The sequence below is a fragment of the Rhinatrema bivittatum genome, chromosome 3, assembly GCF_901001135.1.
Source record: "Rhinatrema bivittatum chromosome 3, aRhiBiv1.1, whole genome shotgun sequence".
Lineage (NCBI taxonomy): Eukaryota > Metazoa > Chordata > Amphibia > Gymnophiona > Rhinatrematidae > Rhinatrema > Rhinatrema bivittatum.
The window spans coordinates 444,648,760-444,666,575 of NC_042617.1; the positions used below are offsets into that span (position 1 = coordinate 444,648,760).

Consider the following 17,816-nt stretch of genomic DNA (forward strand, 5'->3'; position numbering starts at 1 on the left):
TGACAGCGAAAAGCTTGCCAACATCAGCAGCTAGGCAAATCTGGTGAACCTTATTTCAAAGCACACTGCATTAAACTAAATCAATTTTATAAATAACCAAGAAAATTGAGAAAAAAATAATACACCTAAATAATTTAATTACAAAAATAATTTTTCATATAATAAAGGTTTGGGAGGGTATGGTGGTTTTCTGCCCAGTGATTAAGCTACCCAAGCATGTTTTCATATTTATAAAACAATGCATGCTCGGTTCCTAGGTCTTTTCCTCCTTTAAACAGTGAATTCAGCCACATTAGATACTAATTTAATTAAAAAGTATATAGTGAAGTCATTCTTTTGATTTGTTTACACACTTGGACTTTACCTGCCTACACTGTTTTGATAGATTTGTATGCAACAGAGGCAGCACATGCATTCATATTTATTGTGGATATCCTGAAAATCACACAAGCTGGGGGTATTCCAGGAATGCCTTGAGAAACGCCGATTTAAAGAACACAAGGATGGAGAAAAAATATCAACTTTATTTCTCCTGATTGTTAAGGAAACAAAATGGTGTTCACACCATGACAGTCTAAAGAAACATGATGAAGCATTTGATGGTTAATAGCTGAGATAATTACAATTAACAATTTTTGTTTTCCCTGTGGACTTTCCCCCAAGTACATTAATAAAAAAATAGCATTGTTGTGTGTTTTGCTTTAACATCTTTGTTTACATTGTAATTTCATACTTACAGCGTTATTTTCACTGAGACAGGCCTGCATATACCCAGGAGTAATGTGGGCTCAGTCCTTGTCTTTTTATTTTAATTTTGTAAAAAAAAAACATTGTTAGAAAAACTTACATTCTGAGAGGTTAATCTTAAGACCCGTGTGCAGACGCACATGTGCTTGCATTTACCGGCTCGCACACATGGACGCAGTGTTTATAACATACGCGCGTACGTAGTTATAAAATCAGCTATACACCCATACATGCAAATGCCAACTTGAGCGCATAAGTAGGGTGAATTTTAGTAGATATGCATGCTGGCACAATTATCTGTTTTCCAAGTTTGCCCTAGTAAAGGAGAGGACTTCCTAAATCCCCTAGCTACCTTGCTTCCCTTTTCCCTATTTGCCCCGACCCTTAAAACCCCGCTGAACTAGCCTTGTTTTTTTTGTTACATGACTCACACGCCGTCCATAGCCGAAGTAAAGTTATGCGGTAGGGGACCCCGGCGAGTGCTTGTGCATGTAAATACTTATGTGCTGACTTCATTTTACAGACTCAGCCCACCTTTTTTGATATTTGTGATGTGTGGGTGTGTGTAGCGGGAGATACGTGCGTACCCGTATGGGTTTTAAAATCCGTGCGGTGTGCACCAGACTGAGTCAAGCTTGTATCTCCCAGCTTTGGCGGCGTGTAGGCATTTTAAAATCGAATGGTTGCATTCCAAAATCTAAGAAGACATATAAACAAATCGACCACTAAAGGCTTGCAACAACTTCAATAGTTTTCTACCAAAAGGGGTGCAGGAGAGCTCATCTCTTCTTGTTCCCACTCTAAACCTGAACGTGACGTCCATGATATGAACATAGCTCCACATGCATACCTAAGAACTTTTCCTTCGCTCACTCCACAGATCAACTTAAGCCTAGGGCCATGGCTGTTCTGCAAAATGGATATTTATGAATAGCAGAAGTATACTTTTAGATAACAGATGTTTTTCCTGATAATGGAATGGAGCTGCTTCCTTTCAGGACTTGAGAATTTTTAGATAATAGATATTTTTCTTCTGTTAATGGAACGCAAGCCATGTTTTTTTTTTTCTGTATATTGGGAGTTTTCAGATACAGGACTTCCTCGCCCTTAATTTACCCAAGTTGCAACTTTCCAGGCTTACAGCAGTCAAGAATTTGCACGCCGCTCCTCAGCAAGTTTCACGTTAAGGCTTTGGTGGCACGGGGCACTGATGTCAGCAATCAGTGCTTCTCTGGAAGCAGAAGTGGGAGGAAAACTCACTTCTCCCTCTGCAATCCGACGTGGATCACAGCAACCCACATCAGCAAGCAAAGCTCTGCTGGAAGCAGCAGCCAGCATTTGGGCAAGCCACTGTTTCCTGTTAAAATGTCCGCAGTTTTGTTAGTCAGTGTCTCCTGCTAAAATGCCAGCATTTGTCTAAGTCAGTCTCTCCTGTAAAAATTGCAAGCAGTCGTAGCTTATTTGTAAACAGATAACTTTACCTTAACTGGCTATAGTCCAATGATGTAGCCAGTTAAGTGCTGAAAAAAATAAAATAAAAACCAATGTTTGTAGGCTTTCGGGCTCAATCCTGCAGCCATTCACATAAGAACATAAGAAATTGCCATGCCGGGTCAGACCAAGGGTCCACCAAGCCCAGCATCCTGTTTCCAACAGAGGCCAAACCAGGTCACAAGAACCTGGCAGTTACCCAAACACTAAGAAGATCCCATGCTACTGATGCAATTAATAACAATGGCTATTCATCACTAAGTAAACTTGATTAATAGGTGTTAATGGACTTCTCCTCCAAGAACTTATCCAAACCTTTTTTGAACTCAGCTACACTAACTGCACTAACCACATCCTCTGGCAACAAATTCCAGAGCTTTATTGTGCATTGAGTGAAAAAGAATTTTCTCCAAGAAGTCTTAAATGTGCTACTTGCTAACTTCATGGAATGCCCCTTAGTCCTTCTATTATTCGAAAGTGTAAATAACCGATTCACATCTACTCGTTCAAGACCTCTCATGATCTTAAAGACCTCTATCATATCCCCCCCTCAGCTGTCGCTTCTCCAAACTGAACAGCCTTAACCTCTTCAGCCTTTCCTCATAGGGGAGCTGTTCCATCCCCTTTATCATTTTGGTTGCCCTTCTCTGTACCTTCTCCATCGCAACTATATCTTTTTTGAGATGCGGCGACCAGAATTGTACACAGAATTCAAGGTGCGGTCTCACCATGGAGCGATATAGAGGCATTATGACATGTTCCATTTTATTAACCATTCCCTTCCTAATAATTCCCAATATTCTGTTTGCTTTTTTGACTGCTGCAGCACACTGAGCCGACAATTTTAAAGTATTATCCACTATGATGCCTAGATCTTTTTCCTAGGTGGTAGCTTCTTATATGGAACCTAACATCATGTAACTGCAGCAAGGGTTATTTTTCCCTATATGCATCACCTTGCACTTGTCCACATTAAATTTCATCTGCCATTTGGATGCCCAATCTTCCAGTCTTGCAAGGTCCTCCTGTAATGTATCACAATCTGCTTGTGATTTAACTGCTCTGAACAATTTTGTATCATCCGCAAATTTGATAACCTCACTTGTCGTATTCCTTTCCAGATCATTTATTTATATATTGAAAAGCACCAGTCCAAGTACAGATCCCTGAGGCACTCCACTCCACATCCCAGAAAACACTTATTTAAAAGTGTTGGTTACCATCAGATCCTCCCACCCACAGCCCCAACCCACCAAAATAAAAAAAACAAGAAGTGGTCATTGTACCTCAAGGCTGGCCCCCCACTTCTTTGGCTATTTTTAGAGAATCACCAAGCCCCCTCCAGTTCCCCACCCTAGCCTTTCCATTCACTCGCAACCTCTACTGACTTCCCTGTAACTCCTCCGAAACCCCAGCTGGGAGCATGGGAGTGTCTTACTGCTTTGATCACAACACTGTTAAGTGTACAATAATAGTAGACTAACAGCAACATTATTGTTGCTTTCAGGGGTGTTGTATGCTTATATCATTACTGTCAGAAGCGTCTGGGAGCAGGTAAAACACTACTGTGCTGCTAGCTGGCAGTAATGTCATTATTGTATGCTGCCAGTGTTGTGCTATAGTGGTTTTTGTAATATTTTGCTGGCTTTGAGGGAGAATGGGAATCAGGAGGGAATCAAGGGAGAATGCCTTATTTTAAAGTGTTTTGTGGGGTGGGGGGCTGCGGGATAAGGTCTGAAGACCTACCAACAATTTTTTTAAATTATTTTGCAGCCACTTATCTAGTTGCATCTTGAATATAGCCAGTTAAGACTAAAGTTATCTGGGTACACAATACTCAAACATTACCAGTTAGGTTTCATAGTTATCCAGGCAAATATACCTAGATAACTATTTGAGGATATTCAGCACGATGGTTATTCCTTAATAACTTATCCAGCAACTTTATGTGGATATGTTATCTGTTCTCTGCTTTTCTGAATATTGGCCTCAAAGTGAATTGGACTATCTGTGCTTGATTTTACTTTTTGAATGACTGTGTTTTCTCTTGGCCTATCAATGACTTCTTTTCAGTCGATATGGGTCATTGAACACTTGGGTATGCACGATAAAGGAATCATATGTAAGTTTTTCTGCTAGGATGTCTACCTTACAATTAAGGTAATTATGAAGGCTCAAAATTAGATAACTGTTTTCTTGGAAAAATGCCACACTTTTTAAAATAAGAACTTAAAAACTTGATTAATATGCTAATTTGTTTTATTTTTGTTTCTACAAACACTGATACAATATCATACTGCACAATTTCAAAATCATTTACAGTACAAAGCACATCCTAGAATTACATCAAGATGCATATATTTGATCAAAATGGTAAGCATCAAGTATTCACAGAGAAATATTCTTGACAATTTGCACAATGTGGTACAATACACCATAAATGACTGAACATGTCCGAATTTATATTTTGACATTATTGTCATTGACACTATTACTTTTCCAACCAGCTAAAAACAGAATGTTAATTTAAAGCCAGACAATGAAAAATGTCATATTGTTCACATATTATGAAAAGCTTCACTTGAAACATCAAGAAATAGTAGTATTGTTTTCTTTTAACATCAAGTGTTAAATGCAACAACAGATTCACAACAATAAATAACTAACTAAACCTATTTTAACAGGCAATGAACTCATCTTACAGTTTCCTCTGGTAACTTTTTTCACAAGACGTTCTTACCTTGAAATGAAAGTGGAACCATGGAGGAAGTTATAAGGCAAATGGGATGGCTTTTTTAGGATAATGTTAAGTTCTAATATAGTGGTTCCCAAACCTGTCCTATCGACCCCAGAGCCAGTCAGGTTTTCAGGATTTACACAATGAATATACATGAGATAGATTTGCCTATACTGAGTTTCCAATGTGTACAAATATATCATATGCATATTCATTATGAATATCCTGAAAATCTGACCGGTTGTGGGGCCTATTGGGACAGTTTTGTGAACCACTATTCTAATAACTAGCACTATTTTAAAAACAATACATCCTCTGAATCCTTCTTAATTTTACTAGGTTATTCCATGAATATAACACTATATATCAAAGGTAGACAATACTGACAGAAACAACTGGCTAACAAGATCAGTACACAAAACTGACCACAGTTTTAATTACTTAACTAACCAAGTATTTTATTCCACATACTGGGCATTAGTGATAACTAATTAATTACATTCATGAAGTTTCCACATACAATCATCTTGAATAGCTTCCAAATAACATAAAATGTAACAATAATGAATTATAAGTTTTTCTTCAAAAAGATCCAATTAGTAGACAGATTTCATTACATTTTATAATATGGAGACTACTTTTAGGTTTTAAAATATAGTTATTTTGATAGCTTTATTTTTTATTCTGAATAAAATATTCAGTGTACACTCTTGCGACATCCTGGTTTCTTGGCAGATACAGTCTTCTTTAAAAAAATCTTGATCATATGTAAAGAAAATGAAGAATAACATTTACTGTGAATTGCTCAGGAAAGGCTCTATTAGAGGCCCAGATTCCTTTATTACTTCTTGAACCTGACTGGGTTGCAGAGATGGCACATTCATGTCCCAGGCAAAAGCTCGGATATCCATCACTCAGCAGAGTACTACAAGCTAATCCTGTAACAATGAAGCAAATCTTCAGAGTAAGCTTTGTTTTCTCCTTGGAAATGGAAGAAATCTTAGCAATGCCTCCCACCTGAGTGTGAAGCGATGAGCTCTTCAGCTGAAAGGTTGAGGTTGTGCCTCTGGTCACTTACAAGTTCATAAAAGGTAGGCAAATCTTGATAAAGTTCAGAGTTTACTATGAAGAGCTAGAAAAAGCAGTAACCCAAAGGTCTTTGATAAGGGTAATCCTCAAATCCTGGTGCAAACATCTGCACAAAAAATGAATTGCATTTTGTAGGAAATGCACAGTATGTTATGTAGCTTTTGATTCCTGAAGTATCTAGAGAAAAAAAGGGACCAATCACTAGAGCAAAATATAGTAAATGACTAAGAAAATAAGCTGTGTATGGATGGTTAAATACCGAGGTGGAAAACAAGCTAAATTTCATTAGAATTATTTCTATTTAAAGAATGCTTTCTCGCTCTTCCCCAAAGCCTGCTGTATCAGAGGAAACAACAGTATGAAGCTCAGAAGCATCTTTGGAAAGCCTGTTGAAAGCTGGACGATGACCTCGCTTGTGATTTATGCCTCTTAGGTTTTCGTTTTGGATAACGGGCGAGTTGGAACTGGAGCCAGGGTGTATGATAATTGGCGATTCATCTTTATCTTCAAAATTCTGATTAGTTTGATTGGTTAGAGCACTGTTATTGTTCAGAGTAACTGTACTGGGTGTTCTGTTTAGGTTATAGACCTTCTGGCAAGTTGGCCAGTTCTCCTCAGGACTGCTTGCTATCAGGCTACTCTCTGAAGGGCTTTTCTTATCTTCTGAGCAGATAGACATACGTGCCAGACTTGGATCTTGAAGGCCACTCAGGCTTTGTGGTATTCCTCTTTTTCTTCCCAAGCGGTCATCTTCCAGTTCAATAAGATTTGATTTTTCAGTCTGAGAATCATCAGATCCTTCATTGTGAAGAGAGTGGTTTGGAGAACTTTCACTGGATCTTACGCCAGAGTCAGAGGAATCTTTTTTGTCTAGGATGGCATCTGACAGATATTCCTTTGCTTTGATGAAGGTTCTTATAGTCTCAGAATCTTGTTCAAGAGGCTTTGCTTGTCTATCTACTTTCCCTTCCGTCTTCTTGTCTTTCCCCTCCTTTAGGAGTGGGGTATTATCAGATTCCTCAGTTCCAGACTCATCTTCATCACTGGGAAGCTTTTGATAACGTCGGCCAGCTCCATGGAAAATATTCCCTCTTTCCGAAGATTTCTTTCCTAAAAGCAACTTGGCTCCAGACTGATCTGCTTTTTCATCTTCTTCTGTGATGGGATCCAAAGGAGATGCATCACTGGTGGAAACACCAGATGAAGTATAGTCTAGATCACCTCTCTTCTGTGAAAAGGACTTTCTGCTATCTTCCTGTTTCTGTTCACCATCTTTTCCCTTTTCATGGTCCATACTGGAATGGATAGAACTCACTGATGTACTCTGACCCATACAAAAAGGCCCCGAGCTATGTGGGGAAGACCTACCACTTACAGTAGTGGAACTTGCACCCCCATCTAGCTGTGCCATCTGAGCAATGTATTCCCTATATGCATCTCTATATTCTGCCTGCACTTTATCAGTCAGCTTTGAGATTTCATTGCTGGAATCTTGGGAATTGAGGCTTGAAAGACTTGGGGTTCTATGAGGCTGTGACTGTAAAACAGAAAAATAAACATGGTTAATAAATAAGCTTTCTGAATATTATTACCTTTTTAAAATGCAGGACTAGCAAAAATGTCATTTCATAGTAAAACAAAATCATTCAGAGTATCTTTTATCTTTCCAATATATATCTCATACTCGAGGAGATTACTATTATTTCACATCCATCATTATGGATCTAAATCAGTGGTTCCCAATCATTTTTCTGCTAAGGACCATTCTGGCAGCAGACTAAATTCACTTGCTCAGCAAACACTCATCTTCTCTCTCGTAGACTCAGCAGAAAACCTGGGAACTTGGGGATTTTTTCCATCCTGACATTAGTGGGGGTGGGAAATGTCATTCAGCTTTTTCTGAAAAGATATCACTCTGCCAACAATCATCGGATTTATGTCAGTACTTCCTACCTTATGGTAAATGCCATCAACAAGGTAAGGGTGTTCAATACAGACACAGACCTGCCCTGCTTGCACTTTCGGTGGCCTCTTCTCAATTCTTTCAGTTTGTTTTCCTATTGGCACCTACCCACATATAAAAAGCAGTGGCACCTGCACAGTGATTTATGTTACTATCTTGTCTAATAGAAAGCATTGAGTGATCTTCCTTATTGCTCCTTCCTAACTCGGTTAGAATTTTTATTCTCTCTTCTTTGCTCTTCTTTTTTTATTCCACGCTTCCCTTTTTTACTTTTTTTCCAATTTCTTCTTTTCCTTCTCATTCCTCTTCTTTCTTCTTCCTCTGTCTCAGCTTCTCTCACTTCCCTCAGGTATGCATGTACCTCTTAAGGGTGAAAATCTCTACTAAGCCAAAGCTCCTGCTCTGATCAGTTATGTGTAAAGTCATTGCTGCCAACTCTTACTCTGATCAGTTGTGCGGAGCCACCACACTGCACTCATGCTCTGATTACTGGCAGAGAACTGCAACTCTCTGGATCCTGTTTTGATCAGTGGTACAGAGCCAAAAATCAGTGCTAGTTGGCTGAGCCCTCTCCATTATAAAAAAAAAAAAAAAAAATCTCCTCCCTTCTGAAGAATTCCAACCCCCGAGCAGGCAGAATCCCTCCCTCCCACCCAATGTCATATAGAGTATAAATGTCAATGCCATTTTCACAGGTAAAACAGGCTTTTGAAAACTGCCCACTCTACATGCGAGTAAAAGCACATATGTAGTGCCACTAATCACATACTTTTACTTATCATGAAGGGAGGTGTTTTTGGGTGTGGGGTGCAATCTGGAACCCACATACTTTACATTTTCAAAAGCATGTGCGTATTTCCAGTCAGAACAATTACCTACCCAAAACAACAGGCGTGAAATGTGTATGGATAATTTTTCTTAGAAGCGGAAGTATGTGGGTTCTGTCACTTTGAAAATCAGTGCAAAGTCTGCGGGTGCTTGGCAGATTGGTAGCCAGTCTGAAAAATACCCCAGATGACAATTCTTAAAGAGATTTCTGTGAGTGACAAATGTGTTTAGTGGGCTGTAGGAAAACTGCCCTCCCTCACTGCTCTTCCACGACAGGGCCACATTTAGCTGCCTTGAAGGAAGGCATTCCTGGGGGAACGGCCCAGCTAAAGTTTACCCATAGAAAATGCAAGTGCAAGAGCCTAGGCATACTCTGGACCCGCCGCAAGTTTCGAAGTGTAAATAAACAAGTGCTTTCACTTTCAAAATTGGTGCAAAACCAGTCACTAAAAAGTGCAACTGGTCTTTGTCCCGAGGCGGTCAATTTGAAAACTGTTCCCCCCAAATGTCAGCAACCCAACAGCTCCTCCAGACCCCTTTCCTCCTGCCCAATGACATAAAAAAACAAACAAACCAGCTGTTCCTGGATCTCCCCTCTGGATAAAAGATACTGAACTGGCTGGGTGACACAGGCTCACCTGTTTCCAGTGCTGTTTGGACATAAGCTGCCAGAGCAACCCTGGATGCTGAACCTGGAGAAGCAAAGAGTGTGTCCATCTACCAACTCTGTATTGGGATCTTTTGGGGTGCATGGGAAAGGAACAATTGGCGGGCAACTTTCTTATGACAATGAGGATGGAGGGAGGCAGTAGTCAGGCCACAGACTTTTTTTTAATAACATTGGGCAGGAGGGAGGGAAGCATGCCACCCGCTCCATGTGTGTATATTGGGGGGAAATACTGAGTTATGCAATCATAAGTTCAGGGTAGAAGGGAGGATTGTCTGTGGGATATGGGGGCTGTGTGTCTTCAGGTGAGTGGAGCCTGACAGCAAGGAGAGTTTCAATTGTGATCGGGGCTTGGGGATAGGAGGATGGGAGTGGGACTGCTAGATAGGGGAGATATTTGGAGCTGAAAAAAGGACTAAATCTAGCCTTCTAAATTCTGTCCAGCTAGATTAAAACCTACTTTTGTCTGCTAAGTTATTTAGTTGGCACTGAAAACCAGAGCTAGCTGGCTAACTTCCCTCCATGACTCAAATTTACCTGCTCACCAGGAGATGGGAGAAGATTTTAAGAAATTGATGTTTAGCCTGTTAACTCCTGAAGTTAATTAGCTTAAACTCTTTCAAATTTGACCTCTTTGTATCTAGGGCTTGAAAAAAATTCCCTTCTTAGAACTGATGTAACGTAAACAAAGATGCGAAATTCCTCATCACTTTATCAAAGTAAAAGAAAAAAAAAAACCCCTAAAATAATACCACTGTTCACTTTTGTAACTATAAATTATGAGTAAATAGAAAAATGACTAATGCAAAACTAGCTAAGCCTTCTTATCTGCTACAGAAAATGAAAATATTAAAGCCTTTTCCATATCACTGCAGGACTAGCACAACAATTCTTTTCTCCTTCTACATGCAGGTTCTGGGAGATCGCTATTGTCTTAATGGAATTATTCAAAATGAGTATAAACATAATATTTCTTTTATAAACTTCTACCTGTATTTTTTCTGTTTCACAGAAAAAGATTTAGAGCCTTGATAACTACCTGCCAACTTATATTACTTTGACGCGGAGCCTCCTCCAAACCAACTGCATTCAGGTCATCAAAACTGAAACTGAGGTCGTAGTTTTGCGCGGAAAGATCCGTATGAGGCAATTCACTGTTCTGGGGAGGGCGGCGCGCAGCTTCGTTGTAAGTGGCCATGTTTCTGTTGGATTCAAAAATTGTCCGACATTCCTCAGGAAGCACCTGGCTTTCGGCAGTCCTCATTTCCAGAAGCTGAAACAAAAGAAAAAACAGCACTGCTATCGTTGTCCAGCAGAGAGCAAAAAAGCTTACTGAAGATCACCTTTAACATGACAGTAATTATATCCCTCTAAAAACAGAAATATAGCTATATGTTTATATTTAACTAAAACCTGTATGCTACAGTGATTCTGTCTGTTTAGGAAGAAACTGCCAGAAAAAATTACTTGGACATATTTGTAAGATTAAACGCATCCACCTCTTCTGAAGCAATTGAAAAAAAGCTTAGAGTTAAAAAATGAAGTTAATGCACTACACAAGCTGTCATTATTTTCCACTATTGGGTGTAATGTAAGTGGCTTCACAAACACAAACCCTGAACAGTCTAATCATTTACCTGAACTTGCAAATGAATAAGAAGCCATTTCATGGTCACTCTTCTAGGTGTGTGTCACATATGGATTTGTTTTTGCCCTGAAGTATTCTCCTGCTCAATCAGAACTGGCCTCTGTTGGACTACAGCACCAGGAGCCTTCCTTCCTAAGTGCCAGGGACTTTGCCCCCTATTTTAAATCCCCTTCCTATCCACTTACGGCCGAATTTTAAGAGGCCTGCGCACACAAATACCGGGGTTTATGCGTGAGGCCAGGCCTTGCGTGTGTTGCACGCATTTTACAATGAGCCTGGCCATGCACGAAACTCCCGGTACGTGCCAAAGTTCTGGGCCTCACCAAAGGGGCGGGCCAGGGGGTAGGTATGGGCAGGGCGGGCGGCAGGCTGGGACAGCGCACGCTGGCAGCCGGTCGGCACATGGTGATTACTTCTGCTCCAGAGGAGCAGTAAGTACTAAAATAAAAAATTTGGGGATAGTTAGGTTAGGTTTAGGGGGCGGGGAGGAGAGGGGAAGAGGGAGGAAGGTTAGGTAGGGAAGTTCCCTCCCAATCTGCTCCTTAATTGGAGCAGACTGGGAGGGAACTGGGAGAGGACCGAATGCATCGCCGCACATATTTAGTGAAAATATCCCCCTGTGCGCACCGCCCACACATGCGCGTGTGGCCACTGGATTTTATAACATGCGCGCGCCGGCACGTGCAAGGTTATAAAATCGGCATGACGCGCGCTGCTTTTAAAATCGACCCCTTAATGCTTGGATCAAGGACCAACCACTAGGACTCCTTTCAGAACCCTGCAATTATGGATCCCAAATCTGGCCACTTGGTGCCCATATTGCACGATGCCTGGGACGCCCTCCTCCAGGGGCCGTAAATGCTACTGTCGTAGCACTTATATCAACAAAAGAGAACCTACAAATTCACAAAATGCAATCTCAAATTTATAATTTATTAATGAAACATATAAAATAGATCCTGTCTAGACAATAATTACTATCTAACACAGTCATACATCCATACCACAATCATATCACAATTACAGCCATACCACACCTATAAAAACATCATAATGTAAAAATCCCAACACCAATGTGTAACACTTATTTTTGAAACATAATAGCAAATATCTATTGCAGTAACATCCCTTATAATTCTAATAGCGTTTCACAATGTATAACAATGGCGATGTGATATAACTCTGTGTCCGTTAGAACCTGGTATTCTCAGGTTCCAGCATCACACACTATACTTTTCTGAATCTTGAAACCAAAACGGTGACATCGTCCACTGGACCTGCCCGACAAGGACTCCTTGTTTCGCCCGATTCATCCGGGCTTCATCAGGGATATTTTCGTCACTGTCGTCTCAAATGCAACCTATATTAAATACAACCATCAATATAGATAGTAACCCACCATTATTACCTTTAAAACCCCTTTCTCTCCCAAATTTAAATATAGAAAGGATCTACCTTTACAAAGCCTTTTAAATTTTCATAGCGTTTAAGATATGTAACCTCCGTTACCGGATTAAAGTGCTTTATACTTCATTCGATTATCCAAGTATAGGCAAAGCGTTTCACAATTCAACATCATTTCGCTAATTCCAGGGAACAACCCTGTAACCAAAACATAGCGAAAATACAATTTAACACCAGCTCAAAAATATCTGACTGAGGCGTTCTACCGACTGCATACTCACATTTCCTCCGGAACTGATGACATCACGTATAACGGCATGATGTAAAGCCATGAACCTAAACGCAAGTTTTATAATGCCATTCATTAAACCCTTAACTGATCTTATAATTCAACTATATTTTGCACCGATCATATGCTCACAAAAAAGCTTGCCATTCAATTGGACCATTAAGTCCATAAGGCACACTCGTCTGCCAATCAAAGATAAATCTTTGCTCTACCCTTCTCAGAACAGCACCTAAATCACCTCCCTGCTGCAGCGTTACTCTTTTAATAACAAAAAATTGTAACTCATCAATCCCATGTTTAACATCTAACCAATGTTTAACCAAAGGAGCATTTATTTTCTCCATTCTAATCCTGCTCTTATGTTCAATAATACGAAATTTTATGGAACGAATCGTTTGTCCAATATAAATTAAAGAGCAAGGACACAGAATTGCATATACCACTCCTGCTGAATCACATGTAAACTTGTCTGGAAGAATGTATGGCCGTTTTAAATTAGGATGACAAAACTGTTGTATCTGTAAAACATGAGGACAAACTGAGCAACTTCCACATCTCGATTGACCTATCATATTCTCATCACTGTCAGGAACATTATTAGGTGTCCTAAGATTGTCCCATAAATTTTTTCATTTTTTGACAGCAAAAATTGGACTTTCTTCAAAAACTTTTAAAGGGGACAACACTTTCCAATGTTTTTTAATCACATCTCTAATTTTGGAGGACTTAGAGGAGAATGGAATAGAGCAAATAGTTCTAAATGGAGATTCTTTCTGTGCTTTAATTAATAAATTATCTCTGTTCGAATACAGTGCTCTTTTGTAAGCTTTTCTAATAACTGATTTAGAATATCCTCGAGCCCTAAATTTATCACTTAGAATCAAAGATTGTTGTTTAAAATCTTCTACAGACGAACAAAGTCGTCTGTATCTCAAAAATTGACCCGTAGGTATGTTATTCTTTAATTGTCTAGAATGGAAGCTGTCAGAATGCAACAGATTATTTTTATCTGTAGGTTTTCTATATATTGTGGTTGCTAATTTATTTCCCACAGACCAGGTTAGGTCAGAAAATGGAAGACCTGACCAGAGAAACCAATATAAATCCCATAAAATAAAGACTAAAAATGAGCATATCATAATGCTTCTGTATAAATCTATGGTGTGACCACATCTTGACTACAGAGTGCAGTTCTGGTCACCCCATCTCAAAAAGGATATACCGGAACTAGAGAAAGGTTCAGAGAAGGGCAACAAAATTGATAAAGGGGATGGAATGGCTCCCTTGTGAAGAAAGGCTAACAGGTTTGGAGTCTTCAGCTTGGAGAATAGGGTCAGAAGGGATACGATAGAGATTTGTAAAATCATGAGTGATGTGGTACAAGTTAACGGAGAACAGTTATTTATCATTTTCAAACAGTACAGGAAATAGGGGACACACCATGAATCTAACTGGTAGCAGATTTAAAATAAATTTAAGAAAGTATTCTTTCAGTCAACATACAATTAAGATATGGAATTTGTTGCAGGAAGATGTGGTCAAATTTAATAAAAACATAAGATTTTCCATACTGGGTCAGACTAAAGGTCCATCAAACCCAGTAACCTGTTTCCAACAGTGGCCAATGCAGGTCACAAGTACCTGGCAGGATTCCAAAAGGTCGATAAGATTCCATAATGCTTACTCGGATAAGTGGCGGACATCTGCTATACACGTGTATTTGTGCTTCTAATTTTAATCATTCACATGAGGAAATTTAACTCATGTATGTTCCTTAGCACTTGTCGGCTTTTATGCCTTTAAATTATCAAATTTTATAATATGCATGTGTGAAGGAAATGGCCGGGTTTACCAATTAGTTCACCAGTTTGTCCAGTCTATCTTCAGGTCATCTAGCCCTCCCTGTTATTCAGCCTGCACTCCCCCAATTTACCCTGACCCTTCACTCAATCAGTATTTGGCTATAAACAATTCTATTCTGACTTACATCTGATAAACACAGAAGTAAATATGCGCAGTCAACAACCATACTTGCACAGGTTATAAAATCACAACCCATACGTGTAAATGTTGGCCCTGCTCCAGAATGCCTCTGACCTGCTCCTAGCCCACCCCTTTTTTTTATGAGTGCAAATTTATACACGTACCAGTACTTATGCATATATGTGCAAGATTTATAAAACCGCACTAGCGTGAATATGCGCTATTTAAGGTGAATTTTAAAAGCCTGGCGCATACATTATTTTTATTTATTTATTTTAAACATTAATTAGGAGACGGAAGACCATGTTGGCCTTTCGCATACCAAGCGGATTTTAAAAGCTGCTGAGATACGCACGAATCTCCCGTAGCGGACACATTTTGGAAGTTTTCAAAACGGGGCCGGGTGTGGGCGTGGTCTGGTGGGGCGGGGCAGGAGCATTTTGGGGCATGAACCAGAGATGTGCCCCGAGGCCCCCTGCCGTGTAACTTTGCTTCTGCTATGGACGTGTAAATTAAAAAATAAAGAAGAATAGGCAGATCTGCGGGGTTTAAGGGTTGGGGTTAACTGGGGGGGGGGGGGGGGGGTGTGTGTGAAGGCTATTAAACTAGGGTGAATTGGAGGATCTCTCTTCTACCTAGGTGAACTGGTGACCAACTAGTAAAGCTGGCAATGCCGTCGGCGCACACCACTTTTAAAATCCCCTGAGTTACATGGCAGAAGTGGGATTTGTGCGCACAGGCACGAGCGCCCACTTAAAATTCAGCGCACATTTGTGCACAGCCAAGCTATTTTATAACATGCACGCATTTATGCACACAAGTTATAAAACAGTCATGTCCCTGGGAGTGGGCTGACACACATGTGCACGTCACCCATGCACCAGTTTGAAAGTTACCATTATAGTGCGCACATCTGCTATTTTGTGAGTGCACATCTCTTTAAGTAAATACACTATGTGGATCCCTGCATTAAAAAATGTGCATGTTCTAAAATATACATGCAAACTATCTGGGCGGTGATGCACAATATTTTATAAATCGTGTGACTCCCACTGCACAGTTTACAAAATACAGGTATAACTTTAGGTTAACTTACTTACATGTGTATGTGCTGAGTTATATATTCTATTAAAAATTATCCTTAACAAGTCCTACCAGCAGAAGTTTAATTTCTGAAGAGATGACTCCAGTATCCTGGGTACATCCCCAAACAAAGCAAGGAAAGGAGAACAAGAGAACAATCATTGGCCTCTGCATCTAGGGCTTCTGCCATTACACAAGCACAAAATTCACAACAGCAGTGTAATCCAATAGGGTGATAATAGTAATAAAATTGTTCTTTCTTCCTTCTCCCCTTTGTAAGCTAATATCAAAACTGAACTTTCCAACACACAGTTGGCTGTATGCATTTTTCTGGAGTACATAAGAACATGCCATACTGAGTCAGACCAAAAGACCATCAAGCCCAGTATCCTGTTTCCAATAGTAGCCAATTGAGATCACAAGTACCTGGCAAGGTCCCAAACAATAAACAGATTAGATGCTGCTATTGTGTAATGATAAATAGTGGTTATTTCTTAAGTCTACTTGGTTAATAACAGTGGGGTTGATTTTCAAAGGGATACGCGTGTAACCCCGAAAACCTACCCCTGCACGCGCCGAGCCTATTTTGCATAGGCTCAGCGGCGTGCGCAAGCCCCGGGATGCGCAAATGTCCCGGGGCTTTCAAATATGGGCGGGCCGGGGGTGTGGCGGCGGTCGGGGGTGGGGCCGAATCCTCCGGCACAGAGGCCTGTGCTGGGGATGGCGAGCCAGCACGCGCAAGTTATGCTTGCCAGAGGCAGGTGTAGCTCTGCAAGATAAGGTGGGGGGAGGGGGGATTTAGGTAGGGCCGGGGGGGTGGGTTAGTTCGGATCAGCCTTGGAAGGAATGGGGAAAGCCATCAGGGCTCCCCTTGGGCTCGGCACACGCAAGGAGCACAAGTGTGCACCCCCTTGTGCGCGCTGACCCCGGATTTTATAACATGCGCGCCGAGTAGTGCGCACAAATGTACCCCGCGTGCGTAAAATTTAAAATAGGCCCCAGTTTATTGACTTTTCCAGGAATTTGCCCAAATCTTTTTTAAACCCAGCTACACCAACCCTTTTAACCACATCCTCCAGTAATGAAATTCCAGAGGTTAATTGTGCGTTGAGGGAAAAAGAATGAAGAGTGTATTAAAAAGTGAAGTGCACTGAGGTCATTTGAATGATACATACTCAACTTGAGTGTAATTATCAGCCCAAAAATTCAAGGGTATGCAAACTTTGGAACAGGATCATTGTTAATCGTTTTTAATATGAATGTTTCACTTTTGTTAAATGCAGCATTATTTATTGTGCCCCTGTTATACTTTTGTACTCTGTCTTGAACTTTTGCTACGAGTAGAGATAAAAATTCTTCTAAATAAATAAATAAAGGTAGGAATGTAGGGAGATACCAAATTTTCACTGTAAAATATGATTACTTACCCCACAAGACGGACACTGACATGAATGTTTCAACAGAAAAACAAGATGAAGAATTTTTGCGCAGGCAACAATACTACCCAGGTTATCTGATTTGCCTGTTTAAGGGATATAAACTTCTTTCCACAAATAATGAAGTTAAGTTGTGCAAACAACTCAAGACTGCCTGGAAACAAGATATAACCGATCCAAAAAGGGGGCTCTCACAGGTGAACACCGAAAACAACGTAATCTACCCAGAGACTGGTCACAGAAAAGCACTGACATGGCAGAGCAATGCTGGTCAAGAGGTGATAGGACCGAAACCAGACCCGGGTCCGGGGGTGCCACACAACAGGTGCAGTGACCCTCCCAATGGAAAAGGGGGGCCAGCACTATGAAATGAAGGTCTCGCTGCTTGACTATCATTAGCTGTTTACATACGCATGTCTGGGCTGTTAAAAGCAGCAGGGGAGAGGGGGCT

The 17,816-nt window shown here is 40.4% G+C and overlaps 1 protein-coding gene across 8 annotated transcripts in view; it reads right to left on the reverse strand.

Moving 5' to 3' along the window:
• Positions 1-4,479: 4,479 nt before the first annotated feature.
• The window catches only part of KIDINS220 (kinase D interacting substrate 220), a 376,999-nt gene continuing 363,662 nt past the window's right edge, over positions 4,480-17,816 (reverse strand). For 5 of the 8 annotated variants that reach the window (XM_029595825.1, XM_029595823.1, XM_029595820.1 and 2 more), the window contains 2 exons: positions 10,562-10,795; positions 4,480-7,601 (listed from right to left, as the gene is read on the reverse strand). In XM_029595825.1, the coding sequence (XP_029451685.1) occupies positions 6,366-7,601; positions 10,562-10,795 (1,470 nt within the window). In that variant the 3' untranslated portion in view covers positions 4,480-6,365. The remainder of the gene's footprint in view (positions 7,602-10,561; positions 10,796-17,816) is intronic. The other 3 variants (XM_029595827.1, XM_029595826.1, XM_029595824.1) reach the window with 1 other exon arrangement.